Source organism: Calypte anna, chromosome 3 (genome assembly GCF_003957555.1).
Source record: "Calypte anna isolate BGI_N300 chromosome 3, bCalAnn1_v1.p, whole genome shotgun sequence".
In the NCBI taxonomy this organism is placed as follows: domain Eukaryota; kingdom Metazoa; phylum Chordata; class Aves; order Apodiformes; family Trochilidae; genus Calypte; species Calypte anna.
In genome coordinates, this window is record NC_044246.1 from 32,890,573 (window position 1) to 32,905,226 (window position 14,654).

General features: G+C 44.0%; 1 protein-coding gene across 3 annotated transcripts in view; it reads right to left on the reverse strand.

The window, feature by feature from the left end:
* Window positions 1-11,545, reverse strand: part of GRM1 (glutamate metabotropic receptor 1) — a 177,277-nt gene extending 165,732 nt beyond the window's left edge. For 2 of the 3 annotated variants that reach the window (XM_030447173.1, XM_030447172.1), the window contains exon 1: window positions 10,783-11,482. In XM_030447173.1, the coding sequence (XP_030303033.1) occupies window positions 10,783-11,482 (700 nt within the window). Of the gene's footprint in view, window positions 1-10,782 lie in introns of all 3 variants that reach the window. The other variant, XM_030447171.1, reaches the window with a different exon arrangement.
* Window positions 11,546-14,654: the final 3,109 nt, after the last annotated feature.

A 14,654-nucleotide genomic window follows, 5' to 3' on the forward strand; every position in this document is an offset into this window, starting at 1 on the left:
ATGTGCCTCATTCTTATACTTATGGTTGATATTTGACTGTTTTAGCATGCATTTTCTTGGAGTAGGCCTAGCTCACCAAGAGATCAGAACCTTCACTCTTCTCTTCTTAACTCCCATTTCACGAAACTACATCTTGCCAGCAGCTATGCTTTGTGTACCACTGATGAAGACAAGGAAGCATTAGATCCTTCACTGAGCTCTGTGCTATGCAACAAACATAATCTCATTTGATCGTCACTCTTTACTTGCTGAGGTCAGTGTGCTGAATTTTAATTTATACAACATCTGTTTTCCTGGAAATGCATAGTGGTTTTTTATTCAAAATATCCTATAATATTGATTCAGTACCTTGCAAAAATTCAAGATATTCCATCCACACCATTACCTGTAGTTACCAACTTTGCACTTTCATTAGGGAATAAAAATGGGTTTGTTTGAGAAGACCTATTTTCTGTAGTCACGCAGTCATAGAATTTTCAGGGTTGGAAGGGCCCTTTAAGATCATCCAGTTCCAACTCCCCTGCCACGGGCAGGGACACCTCCCAACTAGATCAGGCTGCTCAAAGCCCCATCCAACCTGGCCTTGAACACTTCCAGGGATGGGGTTTCCACCACCTCTCTGGGTAACCTGTTCCAGTGTCTCACCAACCTGTTCCAGTGTCTCACCAGTTCCAGTGTCACATCAATTGATTTTAATTTAAGTATAATTTTTTGTCATCTGAATCCTGAATCATCATATTATTTTTCTTGGGATTTTTCAAGAATAACTCATTTGTTTTTTGTGTTTGGATTTTTGGCACAATTCAACACTGTCCATTTTTGGCTGTTCCATAGTATGCTGAAATCAATATTCACTGCCTCACTCCATAACATCAGTTTTACATATTACTGTCCTCATGCTACAGACTCAGACTTTTACTGCATCCTTATCCAAAACTTTTGCAGGATGCCAACATTAGAAATCATTACAGGACAGCTTAGGGGCATGTGTTTAACAGAATATTGCCCATCTCTTTCTGAGGTCAGTGACAAATCCACAAGGAGCTCCTGGAAAGCCTTCCTGCCATTCCTGTAATTTCACCTGCAGGTTGGCACTGCATGGGAAGGAGGAGGAAAGCTGACTCTGGGTGACTGTCACTGGCACCGTGTCACTTAGTATGCACAGACGGACGCTGGAGTCCTAGATAAATTTGGACAGTGGACAAAGAATGTTTTTCATCAGGCAAGTATCCAGGTGAAAGGGGAAAGCTAAGCCTTTTTACAAGGGAATGCAGTAACCTTGCATGAGGACCTCAGCTGCTGTGCCTTGAGGAGCAAGGGGACAAGAAAGGACTAATAATGAAAAGGCAGGTGGCTTAGCTGAAGAAGTTACTGAATGGTGTGCTGTGGCTAAGTGACAGCCAGGCTGCCAGAACTGCCTTTTAGTGAAAGCCCTAAACACTTTCATTCCACCAGACCGACTGTCCTAACTCAGCAGTGTGCTTCATATAGCTGTGTAGTTTTCAATCTCATCCTGAATATGAATTTATCCTTCAAGGGAATTGTGGCCTGGCAAATAAGAGTGTCCTCCAAAAGAGTGCTGTTGGCCCACTGTTGTAACCCATTCAAACCACTTTAGTAAGCGTGGATTTTAACTTTGATTCTCTCAAATCATCCTACCAGTTTTAGCAAGACTGATAATATAGCACTCTTTTACAGTGTCATCAATATTCAGTTTCATAAATTTGCTGCTCAGGCAAGAGATAGAGATTTACCAAACTGAAGCTTGCAGTCAGAGAAATACATTTTCTCTAGGAGGATCACCATCTTTCAGTCCCCAGTATGGTAATTTACGTGCCAAATTTGCATTTGCTTCAGCCTCTCCACAGCACCATGTGGGTAAGAAAGACTTATTATATAAATAAGCATGAAAGGTTTTCTCGCATCCTGACAATTAATTACAAATTTATCTTTTATATTCTACTCCACAAAGGAGGAGAAATTCAATGTTCAATGGAGCCTGGCCAGACATTTTAAGAAAGTATTTAGAAACACTTATTCAGATTTCAAATAGCTGTCACTTCAGCAATATTCATGCCTGGTTCTTACTGAGTTTTGCCAGGATGAGTTTGGTTTGAATAAATGTATGGAGAACTACTAGCCTGTACAAATCCATCTCTATCCACAGATGAATACGAATGAAAGCTGCTGGTCAAACAACCGCAAATTGTGACTACACTTAGGAAAACAAAAGTTTGCTCCTCAAACAATTTGCAAAGACAAAGGAGAATTGAATTCACGGGGGAATTTGTGTGGCAAGAAGTGAACTAGATTTAGCCTTCTAGCTGGAAGGAAAAAAAAAAATGTATATAAATATCCTCTAATCTATGCAAATCCAACAAACAGTTTGCCTTCATGCAGTTTCACAGTCCTTTAGGTTAACTATGAGATCCTTCAAGCTATGGGATACACAAGCCCTGTGGATTTTTAGTGCTGAGAAGCATCAGCACCTGGAAAGAGCATCCACTGGCCATGCTGAGCCCCATTCAGGATCCACTGGACTCAGAGGACCACCAACTAACTTCAGTGAGCACTGGATCAAGAGCCTGACAACTACACTTGCTCTCAGCACCAGAGCAGGACATGACCTCCTTTGCTTTGCCTACCAGAACTGCCAAATACCTATCCTTATCACATATCTACTAAATTGCAAAGGGACTTTTAAATCATTGCTGGCTGTTAATATGAGTCCAACATAATTGTATAAATTCGTTTAAAAACATTGGAGAATATAAATGGAAACTGTCCAAACAGAGAAGCATGGCATTTTATAACAAACAGTATCACTTTTCAGTAAGAAGAAATATTTGTCACACTGTTTTTTGATAGACAAAAGTGATCTAGGTAGTGGCATGCCACAAAAAGAAAGGACATCTTGTGATGCACAGTACTTTTCATTAAAAAGGACCCCATGTGTGTCATGCATCTGCTCACAGAACTCACAGAAAGAAGCAATTTTTAATGTAGTCTTGAGCAGAATACAAGGCCTTATTAAGACCTAACTATCAAAAAATAGTCTGTCATTGTGACTGTACTTCAGTCAGACTTGGACAGAAAAAGCTGCATGTGAGATAAAAAAAATCAGTAACAGCAACATTTAAGATAAATTATTTAAAAAAGAGCAATCTAACTTCAAGGAAATTAAAAGAAGCAGCTAAAAGAGTGAAATATTAACAAATTACACAGAGACTACTCAGAAATATAGGGAAGACTGAAAGATGAAGCTCCAAAAGGATCAAAAAAGCCAACATGATAAAGCAGAAAAGTAGATTTCCTAAAGCTGATAAAATAAAACAAAATCAAATAAACAAAACAAAAACATTAAAAAGTCAAAGTGGTTCCCTAACAAGGGAAAGAGAACACTGTATACTTTGGCAAATGAAATAAAAAACTGTAATAAAACAAGATGAAACAATTTTGAGATATGAAGCTGTAGACTCTAAGAACAGACCATCCTTCAAATATTCCAGAAAGTGGAAAACTGCCTGATATCCAGTGATAACCAATCACATTAAAAGAGCACTGAAGGAAGTTAAAACCATAACAGAAGTTTGTTAGGAAAAGTCTCAGAGAAACACTGAAATGTTAACTTCAAGAGTTTAACTACGGCATACCTCCACCTTGCACACTGAACATTGCTCTGCTTACCCACATTATATATTAGAACTAGAAGTACAGAACAATGATCAAGATTAAAAAATTATAAGATGTTTTGTATGAAAGTTTAAATGCAATTTTGTCATCAGTGAAAAGTTGTAAGTAAATAACAAGAAACACTTTCAAGACAGCAACTCTAAATTATAGAATTAATGTTATGGAGACTGAAGTATAAATAGATAGAAAAAGGGATTAGACAAATTCACAAAGGAAGGGTTCATTGGTGTCTGGTAGCCCTGGTCTTTGGAAGTCACTGCATACTGGAGCTATGGGGATACATCCTGCACATGCCCTGCTCTTGCTTCTCTTAATATTGAGCCTGTTGTTGAAGGACTAGTATGGCAGTTGTAATATTTATTTAATTTTTATTTCCTTTCCTCAGCCAAAGACAGTTTATTTTTCACATAACACAATTACTATGAAGAATACACACCGTTCCTAGACACACTTCTTCAGCACCATTTGTTTATGCTGTGAGGTATTCTAATTCCAAAAGGGTTTTGTTTTTTTTTTAAATGGCTTTTACCCTGCAAAGTGTTTCTTCACTGGTAAAGAACTAAGACTGTTGCAAGCTCAGTCGACTTCAGTGACTTTAGGCTGATCCAATGTCCACAAACAGCTGCATATGGGCACTACTTTGGAATAGACAGAAAGAGAGGCTGCAGCCCAACAGGCAGCCATGGCTACAATGTCTGAAGATCACAGGACTCCAACCACTTCTACCAACAGCCAACTTTGTGCTGGGCTGGTAGGCAAACCAGGTCTAGAAATTATTTTTTAAGCTGTCCATTAATAGTAATAATAATAGCAATATTCATGTTTGGGGAAAAATCCAGTCTGAAAGATTAACCAGCAAAAGCTAGCTGGTTACCCAGTGGATGGCAAATCATTTGTTCCACACCTCTTCCCACCCATCTCTGGTGAAATCCCTTACCATCTCTTAGGTATCCATAGATGAAGGATAGTTGGTTTCTCTAGGTAAAATGCTACTGCAGTTCATGTGCAGTCAGCTTCTGTCCCTCCCACTCAGCACGCCAGCACAGGTGTTAATTAGTGCCATCTGTGACCATGGCTTATGCTGCAAACACCTGCCACCCAGAAAATATACTGAAATCCCTGCTTTGTTTCTCATGGGTCAGTGACCACCAGTTAGCAATGACTTTGATTGGTATTTTTCTGAGCTGTGTGTGGCAGGTGCTGTGCTTCTGGTCTCCCACTACAGTTACCAGCTCACTGATCCATCAGGCCCCAGATTTTTCACAAAGGGTGACAATAGCAGTTATATGATTTCACTTCACATCACTTTTGATTTTCTGTCTGAGAAATCTAAGCACAAGCACCTCCATATTATGAACCATATGTTCAAAAGAATATTTTAGAGGCAACTTCACACAGTTTTTGAGAAAGCCAAGATCATCTAAATTTTTTAAAACAATCTCCAGTCAGACAAGAATCCTGCAGAAGTACACAAGGACTCTGGGACATAGAAATCTGAAAGGAAGGGCATAATGAAGAAAAGAAATAGAAGTAAAGCACAAATGAAGCCATGATGCTGACTGATAAATTTGAGCACTAGCAATATTGCTGAGAAGGCAGGCACAGAAGTTAGATGAGTCCTTTGAGTTGATTTAACTCATGCACCTGCCATTTCTGCAGCTGAAAAACTACATCATTTGCAAATTTAAGAGCACTGCAGAGTAATATATTTTCAAGAAGGAATTTCTCTTCATCTCTATGGTGTTTCTCACCCACAATAATTTTGTCAGCTTTAATCAATGTACAAAATTCTCTCAGCACCATCTAATAAACATAATGAATGCATCCAGTGCAGGTAACGTTCTAGTACCTACTTGTTTTCAAATTAATTTCCATTCTCCTTGGGACATACGTCTCTTTTTTATTCCCTATCACAAAGATTCTGAAGATGGTTAGTGAAGGTAGTTAAATGAAGGAAAAAAAAAACAGATTATAATATGCATTTGTGAACATATATCTCAGGCACAACTAACATCACCTCATAAGTTTAACCTCTCAAATAATTTTTATAACTATTGGTACCTACAGAAATATTTGTAAACTCTGAACTTTCAAACAGTTTAGTTGGAGTTGTTTTTCTCTATTACCTGGTCATGATTTCATGCAAAAGTATCAATCAGTGAGTGACACCAGGGAGTTAGTAATATAACATTGTTTGAAACAGCTGTAGGAACAGCTTGCGAGAAATTAAACACAATCGTATCTAAATTATCCCTTTGAGCTATGTGATGGATATAGCCCCAATTATCTTCAAAAAGAAGTATTATTTTCTAGCACCTCTAGAGCTACTTTGGTGAGTTGTACTGAAATAACCTATTTCCTGTTAAATTTGCATGAAAATACAATTCGTTCTCTTCCATCTATTTCCCAACGTAGATAGACATGCTTACGACTTTCCTGTACATTACAACAATGAAAAGTGTGTGGCAATCAGGTTATCAAAAGCCATCATGAAGATAATTTACCTACCATCTTTGGACTTTGATCTGAAAATCTTTACAGGTGTGTCATCTGTTTCATCATAGTTCATCCTAAGCCTTGTACTCCAGAAAAAAAAAATATCACCTGGCAATACAAATCTGACAAAACTGATCAAGACCAGAAGTATCACAGTGCTCTCAGTAAAATTAACTTACAAACACAAAAAAATTGATGCAATTAACTTAATAATTCAGTTTCCAAAGTCTGCATCTTGAACTGTTTGTTCACAAAGGGGTATTTGTATGCTAAAATGTAAGAAAGGGCCCAAAATCACAAAGAGCACTCAAATTAATCTAGTCTGAATGTTTACATCTTGTTTTCATAGAATAAAAATCTCACATACATTGTATAAGGCTAACATATATATGATTTAAATGAAAAATCAGGCACAGACATTAAGTATTTCTATTTGATTATTCCAAAGTGACATATTTGGAAGATGAAGTGATAGAAGGGCTTCTTAAAGAGCCATCTCTCCTGCTTCATGTATAAGAGGAACAGCTGAAAGTGAGGGGTTGGTGGAGACTCTGTGCTGACCACTAGCCAGGATACAGACATATCATGGGGCTTGGAAGCTGGAGTAACCTACAATTGTGAGCAATCTCACAACCACTCTGCATTTTCTGGAATCAACCTTGTTAATTTCTGTGCCTTCAGTACCAAAACAGTGACAGTGCAGTGGTGGTGCCCATCACCTCCACTTAGCATTTCTTGTCTGTTCCTAGGAGTAGCCCAGGGGCTGTCCCCTGGGTAAGGAAGAAAATGTTTCCTGTAATTTTTCACAGTTTTACAAAATAACCAGTGGCTGCTGTGTAAGATTAGAAAAATATCTGACCCTGAGGTTATCTCACCGAAGACTAGAGTATCTCACTTGGAAAGTAACCCTCAGCAAGTGTAGTTCCTTGTGCCCTTATCACACTCATAATTGTGCCCAGTTTGACACATGTGCTTTTGATGCCTTTGATTTCCATAGGAAGTCTTGGCTCAGAGTTAGACATCCCCTTATGTGCATTTCTAGATAAGGATGGCTTCCAAGCCTAAAAGCTGAGATGTACACCTGCCAAGAACTCCAACACAGAATTACCTTTGAAGAATCCTTAAAAAAATAATAGCCTTAAAAATGCTTTGCAGCTCCCAGGCAGTCAAACAGCCTTCTGCCAGCAGATGCACAGACTTCTCACATCGTTTAATGACTGCTGCCCACTCTGGAAAAAAATGCACTCTCATGATGTGCAGCTACGCTCAACTGAGACACATAACAAAATAACCAAACTTAGTATCTTGCCTTTATTTGTGCTTGAATGTGGAGCTTTATGTGTCGATTTTAATCTAAACGGAGCAATGTGCTCTGTGGGCCTTTGGAAACAGATTTTACCCACTGAGAAGTGTCTTCCCTAGTTCAATGTTTATACCTCATAATAAACAATCATTAAAAAACATATTAAAATTTAAAAAAAAAAACACACCACAAAACAAGTATGGCATAGCTCCACACAACTTCATGTACTAGAGTGCAGAGATTGTATATAGTTAATTGTCATCACTCCTAATTAAGACTAATAATTGTACTAACATGTGAAGAATAAACTTTCTTGCCAAATGCAAAGTAGGATATTAGGGACTACTTAAAGACATCATGCTATTCACTGGGTGACTTTATTGTCTTCGTTTTCATGGCATGTGTAGGCTTCATATTAAGAAAAGTGGGAACTTAAGCATGTGATTTGTATTTCTGATTTTCATTAAAGGTATAACTGTGTAGACTAGTATTGTTCTACTATTACTGAATACCTAGACCATGGAGGGAGAGGGAGGGTAAACAGAGCAGGTGGATGGTTCAGGAGAAAGGGTACACCACCTCTGGCCTGTTGCAGGGACCCTGGGCATCTGCAGACCAAGGAGCCGGGCTCCTGACAGAGGTGTCAGCCCGCTCAGTGGTCTCACTGCAGCCCCTTGTGGTTGGATGGCCACAGGAGCTGAGGATTCTCTGCCCTCATGGGAATGAGGTGTTAGGTTAGGATCTAAGCAGCTTTTCTGCTCTCAGTAAGTGCCCAGATTGGATCTGGAGGACCTGGAAACTGAAACTATTAACTTCTGAACAGCGTCAACCTGGGAATTTCCTAGAAAGAAGCCCATTTCTCACGGTCTCTGCTGCAGTGATTCTCCAACCCATGATACCCAGGAAATCTTCCCAGCATGTTTTGCAACCCACCATAAAGACAGAGTGGCGGCCTATGAGTAAGTGTGGAGGAGGATTGTTTCTAACTACACTTTATCCCTGTATTTCCAAACATAGCATGGATGGAGCAGCTCCTATTCATGCAGAGTATTATTCAGAGTGGCTTTGTGTTGTCTGTGAAGAATGATCCCACTTTTAACACACCATCAAGCAGAACCCTCACAGTGAATGCACGGGATTGGAAACAACAGCAATATAAAAATCTACATAATCTTCATAAGTAGTAATTTTACTTTAAATAGGAAAAAAATGGGCTTTGGAATACACTTAACAGCAATTCAGATGGGGTTAGTAACTTGACTTTCTGGAAAGCAACACAAAAGTTGAAGAAGCTTGCTACATATTTCCATGAAATTCTTAGTTTGAATCTAACAATAGGGGCATGGCAGCCACAGATCAATAGTAGCTTAAAAAAAACTAAAAAAAACCAAACAAAAAACCTCAACAAACCAACAAAAAAAAAATCCCACATATATGAATCTCAAGCTTCATAATCTGTGAAATCCAGGTGATGTTTCCTAAGATGAGACTGTTGCTTTGTGAGTTAGAACTGATCTACTATTTTCAAAAATATCACATCAAGGTCTATAAAAATATCTTGCAACACTCATGTTTCATCAATCAGAAATACCTTAAAACAATACATATTTAAATAAAATTCCTCTCAAACAACAAATTATATTACTATTTGTACTGATCTTTTAAAAGTGAATGCTCAAATAACCTTCACCATCTGTTGTCTTTTCCAGATGAGATAAATTGCACTAATGTTAAGGAGAGTTGTATCTACAGAGTAAGAGAGCAAGGGAGTAGGTCCCCTAAGGCAGCTCCTCGGGTACTGTGAGTTAGCATAACCCCCTAGAACTGCATTGAAGGGAAAGATGGCTATTTACATCAACAAAGAACTTATCCCTTTCTTGTTTATTTTTCACCCTGCCCTGCCACAAGTTCTAACCATTTCTGTCAGCAAGAAAATATTAACAGCTCATGTCCAACTCTTGCTAGCAGCTCTTCTTCTCATCTGAACTCGGCATAAGTGAACTGCAAATGTCAGGTCATTGCCTCCTGCTCTTACTTCTTTTCCCTCCCTCCTCTAAAGTTCAGCACTTTCATGTTTTAGGTGTGCAGTTTAATACAATCCACCTTTGATTGCTGTATATGCACCTCTTCCTGGAGATTATTTTATTTACTCATCATAATATATGTTCTTCACTCTTTTTACTTAGTCACCTATGTGAGAATAAAAGGTGTGGAGCCAGCTCAGTAACCAGAGGGAATCATAAATCAAATCCATACAAGTAACACAGTCAGATAAACAGAATAGCTGCGAAATTTTAGCAATAATATGGCAAAGTTTGCAATTTTTTTACTTTGAAATCCCATTCTGAGGACCATAACTAAACTATAGGAATGCCACAATAATAGATCACAAGTTTGCTTTCTATCAACTGCAATTACTCCTGTAATTTATATTGGGCCACCTAGCCTGGCTATAAACCAGTGTCTCCTTTTTAACAAACCCTTAGATATTATTGTTTTGGCATTCCAAATTAACAAAACCTGTTGTGTATGGACAGAATGTGTGGAGCAAGATTTATTTTTTTTATTTGTTTACTACTCCTGAAGCTGCATGAAAACACGTTTGCCCGGACCCCCTGGCAAACTAACCCGCTGCCCTTTCCTCCCTAGAGGACGTGGATGTGCGGGGGCTACCTGGGCCGCAGGGGGATTTTCAGGCATCTTTGCCCCTGTGTTCGCAGCCCCTGAAAACGAGTTCATAGGCAGCAAAGCCAGCAGCTAATCCACGATCCCCAGCCGAGCTGGGGAAAACTCGGTTTTCGCTGGAGCAGAAACGCCAAACTTGCAGAGCCCGGAGGCGGCAGCTGCTCCTCACCGGCCCCACAGAACACCCCCCAGGCTCCGACGCGGCGCAGACAGAGCCGCCGTCGGTTCCACGTCTAGACTCTCCCATCTGTTAAATTTTTATGTAGAAACACACAGTGTGTGAATGAGGACGGGGGACGGGACCGACCGGGAGACACACGATTTCTTTTTCAGCTTTTCTCCAGCGCTGCTGAAACCCTTCCTGCTTCCCGCTGCCGGAGGGGGCTCGCAAACCGCATCCCCGCCCCTTCAGCACTTTTCCCCGTTTACCTTACCCCGGGCGGCAGCGGTCGGTCTGTCCGGGGAGGAGCCGATTCCCCGGGGTCCAGGCAGGTCATCCAACACCGGGGCGTCCTTTCGGAGCCCCCGTGGAGGACGTAGCGCCCCGGGACCGGCGGGGGATGGGTGGGCTGCCGGGTGAGGAGGGGGGGCTGCCCCATACCTACCTTCCGTGTGGACGGCGGAGACGTAGGTCCAGTTGTAGCGCTTGACGATGTCAAGCATAGCCCTGGCTTGCAGAGTGTCGGAGGGGACCACCCTGAGGAAGTATCTGTACAGCGTTTTATCGCTCAGGTCGATGCTGGTGGCAGAGTAAGCAATCTGAGGGATGTCGAAGAGCTGGAGCAGATTTTGGACTTGGATAGCAACCGAGCTGGAACCGGGGCCGATGACCCCGGCGATGGGTTTTTTCAGTCGGGTCTGGGGCTGGGTCTGCGAGTCGGAAACGCAGCGAGTGCCTCCGTCCCTGTCGTCCCTGATGGAGATGAGGGAGTCCCGTATGAACTCGATGCTCTGCTCCAGAGCCACCGAGGAGTGCCAGCAGGAGTCTCGTATCTCACTGCCCAGAGTGATGTTAGGAAGCAGGACCGGGTCGGCGTTAATTTTATCCAAAGTGTGAAACATGGCTTCGACTCTCTGGATGCCGTATTGCTCACGGATTTCCCCGCACTTCCTCTCGGGCACTTTCTCAGCTGGCGGCTGGTGATGGACAGAGAAAAGGGCCCCGATGATGACATCCCCATCCATCCGAGCCACCGACCGCTGCGAAGAGGCTGCAGAGAGAAGGACCTTCCGCCCGGTGCTCCTGGGCAGCACGTCCACCTCCAGGAGAAGAGCAGGGAAAAAGACCAGCAGCACGCCTATCATTTTGTTGCACGATGTCATCCAGACCCAGGTTACAAATTTCATGGGCTCCTCTTGCCTGCACATGGCTTAAGAATACGTAGGAAATGGCATCTGCTTCCCCCCGCCAGAGCCCAAGTTGCTCCAAATAGCATCACAGCAAAGTCCTACAGCAGCACTCTCGAAGGTGTCCAGGCAGCCGTCATCCTAGTGACTTTTAACCTGGTGGCATAAAATAGGGGATAAAACACTCTAATTGTGAAATCGATGTCAAATCAGAGCTCGATAAAGCAACACAGATAAAGAACAGTTCGAGGAGGTAATTGCTTTCGCAAATGCCCAGGTCAATTTACTTCGGCAAGGGCTCTTATAAGGAAGTTTCAAGAGGGATTAAAATATGTATTTATTTGCATTTATATACCATCATTCATACTCAAGTTTCTTAAATTGACATGATCTTTTTAGATCCTAGGCTGCTGTTTCCCGCACCTTCAGCCGGCACACACCCTCCCCTCCGCCCCCGTCAAGTTTTGAAAGTTTCACAAGGTAGTTAGCTCATCGGAGAACCGTCCTAGACTGGCCTCACTAGCCCCAGACCTGAAAGCTGGGTGACAAGTGCTTGTCTCTACGCCTTCTGACTACCTGAAGGCATATTTCCCAGCTCGGGAATTTCATTTCCCAATACAGAAAACGCTGAGAAGACAGAGGGTGCAATCTGCCCTGCCAGCGACGGGAAATGTCATTTAAAGGTCAGCGAAGGGAGGAAGAAAGGAACCGCTTTGCAATTTCGATTAACTTTTCCGGTGTAGGGGGCAAAACTGTAATTCATCCAAGGACAGACACATGCAAGGGAGGGGTGAAATGCATATTAGTTACTAAGGCAACCGCGGCCAAAGCCCCGGGGTGCCTTACCCGCACGCCTGCCTTGCATGCAGGCTTCGGCCGGGCAGCTGCGGCGAGACCGGCAGCCGGGCTTGGAGGCTTGAAACGTCGTGGTGGAACGGGTGAGAGGGAGGAGGGTGGGGGGACGGCAATCGGCTCTTTCAGCTGCCACCGCCACCCTCAGAGCCCGGAACCTCAGCCGGGCCGGGTCGGGCCGGGCTGGTCCCTGTTGCGCGGAGATTCCGTCAGCACCCGGGACAGCGCCCAGCAGCCGTGCCTGGCAGCGGCCCCTGCCCGCCGTCCCGCTCTCCTCTGCCCTCCTGTCCCGCTGTCTCCCGGTCCCCCTGTCCCGGACCTCCCTTATCCCGCCGTCCTGCTACCCCGTGGTCCTGTTGCCCCAGTGTCCCGCTGCCCCGGCCCCGCCACCTCAGACTCAGTCGCCAGCGAGCAGCGCTGGGCGCTTGCCCCAAACTTCTGCCCCTCTCCTGGCTCTGCCGCCGCCGTCTCCCCGCATGCACACGGACACACGGACCCACGGACACACGCACAACCCGAGGCGCGGAGACCGGTCGCGGCACGCACCGCCGCAGACTGGCCGCTGCTCCCCTGTCCCTCCCCGGTGCTGGTGCCAGTGCTGGTGCCGGTGCCGGTGCCGCCGCGGGGCTGCCTTGCCGAGAGGGCTGGAGACGGTCACGGGGAAGGCGGTGCTCTTGGAAGAGCCGCCGTCCTGTCAGTGTGTCCACACATGCTGGCATGCACTGGCGCCTGAAGTCGGCTCCCACGGCCAGCCCGTCTCCCGAGTTCCCGCACCGCCTGCCCCGCAGGCAGCCCCGCGGCTAAACCCCTGCCGCCTGTTCGGAGGGTTCCCCCCGGGACGTACCTGTCCGGGCGCGGCAGTGGCTCGCTGACTGCTCGGAGCAGGCATTGGCGGCTCTCCGGCCGCCCCGAGCTGGCGCGCTGGCGGCTGTGGGGCTGGGCGCTGGTGCCCTCTGTCTTCAGCACCGCTCCACCGCAAGGAGAAAAACAGGTCATCCCGGGCTCATCCATTATCTCACACAGAAGGATCAGTCATTTTCTCCCCCTCCTTAATTTTTTTCCGGCTAACGTCTTGTAAGCGATCAAGGAAGCATCACCCGGAGCACGCTGCGGCTGCAGGGGAGGTGTTTGCTCTCACCTCTCGAGGCTCTTAATTCATTATCTTCTTGCCACAATTAGCAAGAGTGAGAGCACAAGCAAGAGACTGCTGCTCAAGGAGGACACAGACCACGCTCGGGAGGCCCGAGAAAATGAGATGTGCTGGATTGCCTCACAGGCAGGGTTTCACTATTATAATAAATATTTATGTTTAAAAAAAAAAATAAAAAGAAGAAAGGATACTGCAACAAGATATATCACCTGTAAGGAAAAAGGCATTGAGATTACAGTTTTCAGGTCAAGATGAATCTAAAGGAAGCACGTGAGAGGCATGTCAGATTAAAATAATACCAGATTGAATAATCATAATTCAGACGACCTGCTTGCATCCCTAACACAGGTCTCGGGTGTTTTACTTGGCTGTATGAAAGTTAAAGTTAGATTACTGCCCCGCTGGGAACTCTATAGATATTTGCCCTACTTTTGAAAGAAAGAGGCAAGGACAAACATTTAACTATTGCTCATTCGGAGAAGGGTTTGCAGTGAATGGTGCCTCAGGGCTGTCTTCTACCCGTGTCAATATTTATGGAGATTTTTTACTGTGATGCAGCTAGATATTTGCCTGCATCGTGTGTTTATGCATGAGGCATGTTTGTTATGGAAGATCCAACATAGGGCTTTGCCAGTGCCCACTTTCCCTGCAGGGCTGCCTGTCCTCTGCCTCTGGATATGAAGCTCCCCTTAGGGTGTCACAGATCCAGCCTGCGGCATCTCTGCCAGGACCAGGCCTGGAGGGGACTCCAGGTGTACATGCTAAGGGGGAACAAATTCCCCTTCATCTGTGCTTCAGTAGTTAAACTTAAGACTCTGCCCTTGACACAAGAAACTGACAACATGCCAGCAAATTATTCCAATGGTTAAGTGAAAGGTTTGTTCAGCTGGCTCTGTCAGGAGAAGCGTTTGCAAATGCTCCCATTAGTTTATCCCAATATTTTACACCCTGTGGCCTTCATTCCCTACAACCTATCACTTGCAAAGACAGAAGATCTTTCTGCTGGGGCTCTCAGATAGCTGTGCAACAAAGAGCTCTTCTCCTTCCTGTGGTGGTCTGAGTTTTGCTGAGACTGAAGAGCAAGTCGTCAGGTCCTGATGCTCAGCCATGGCTTCCACTGCTGCCTCT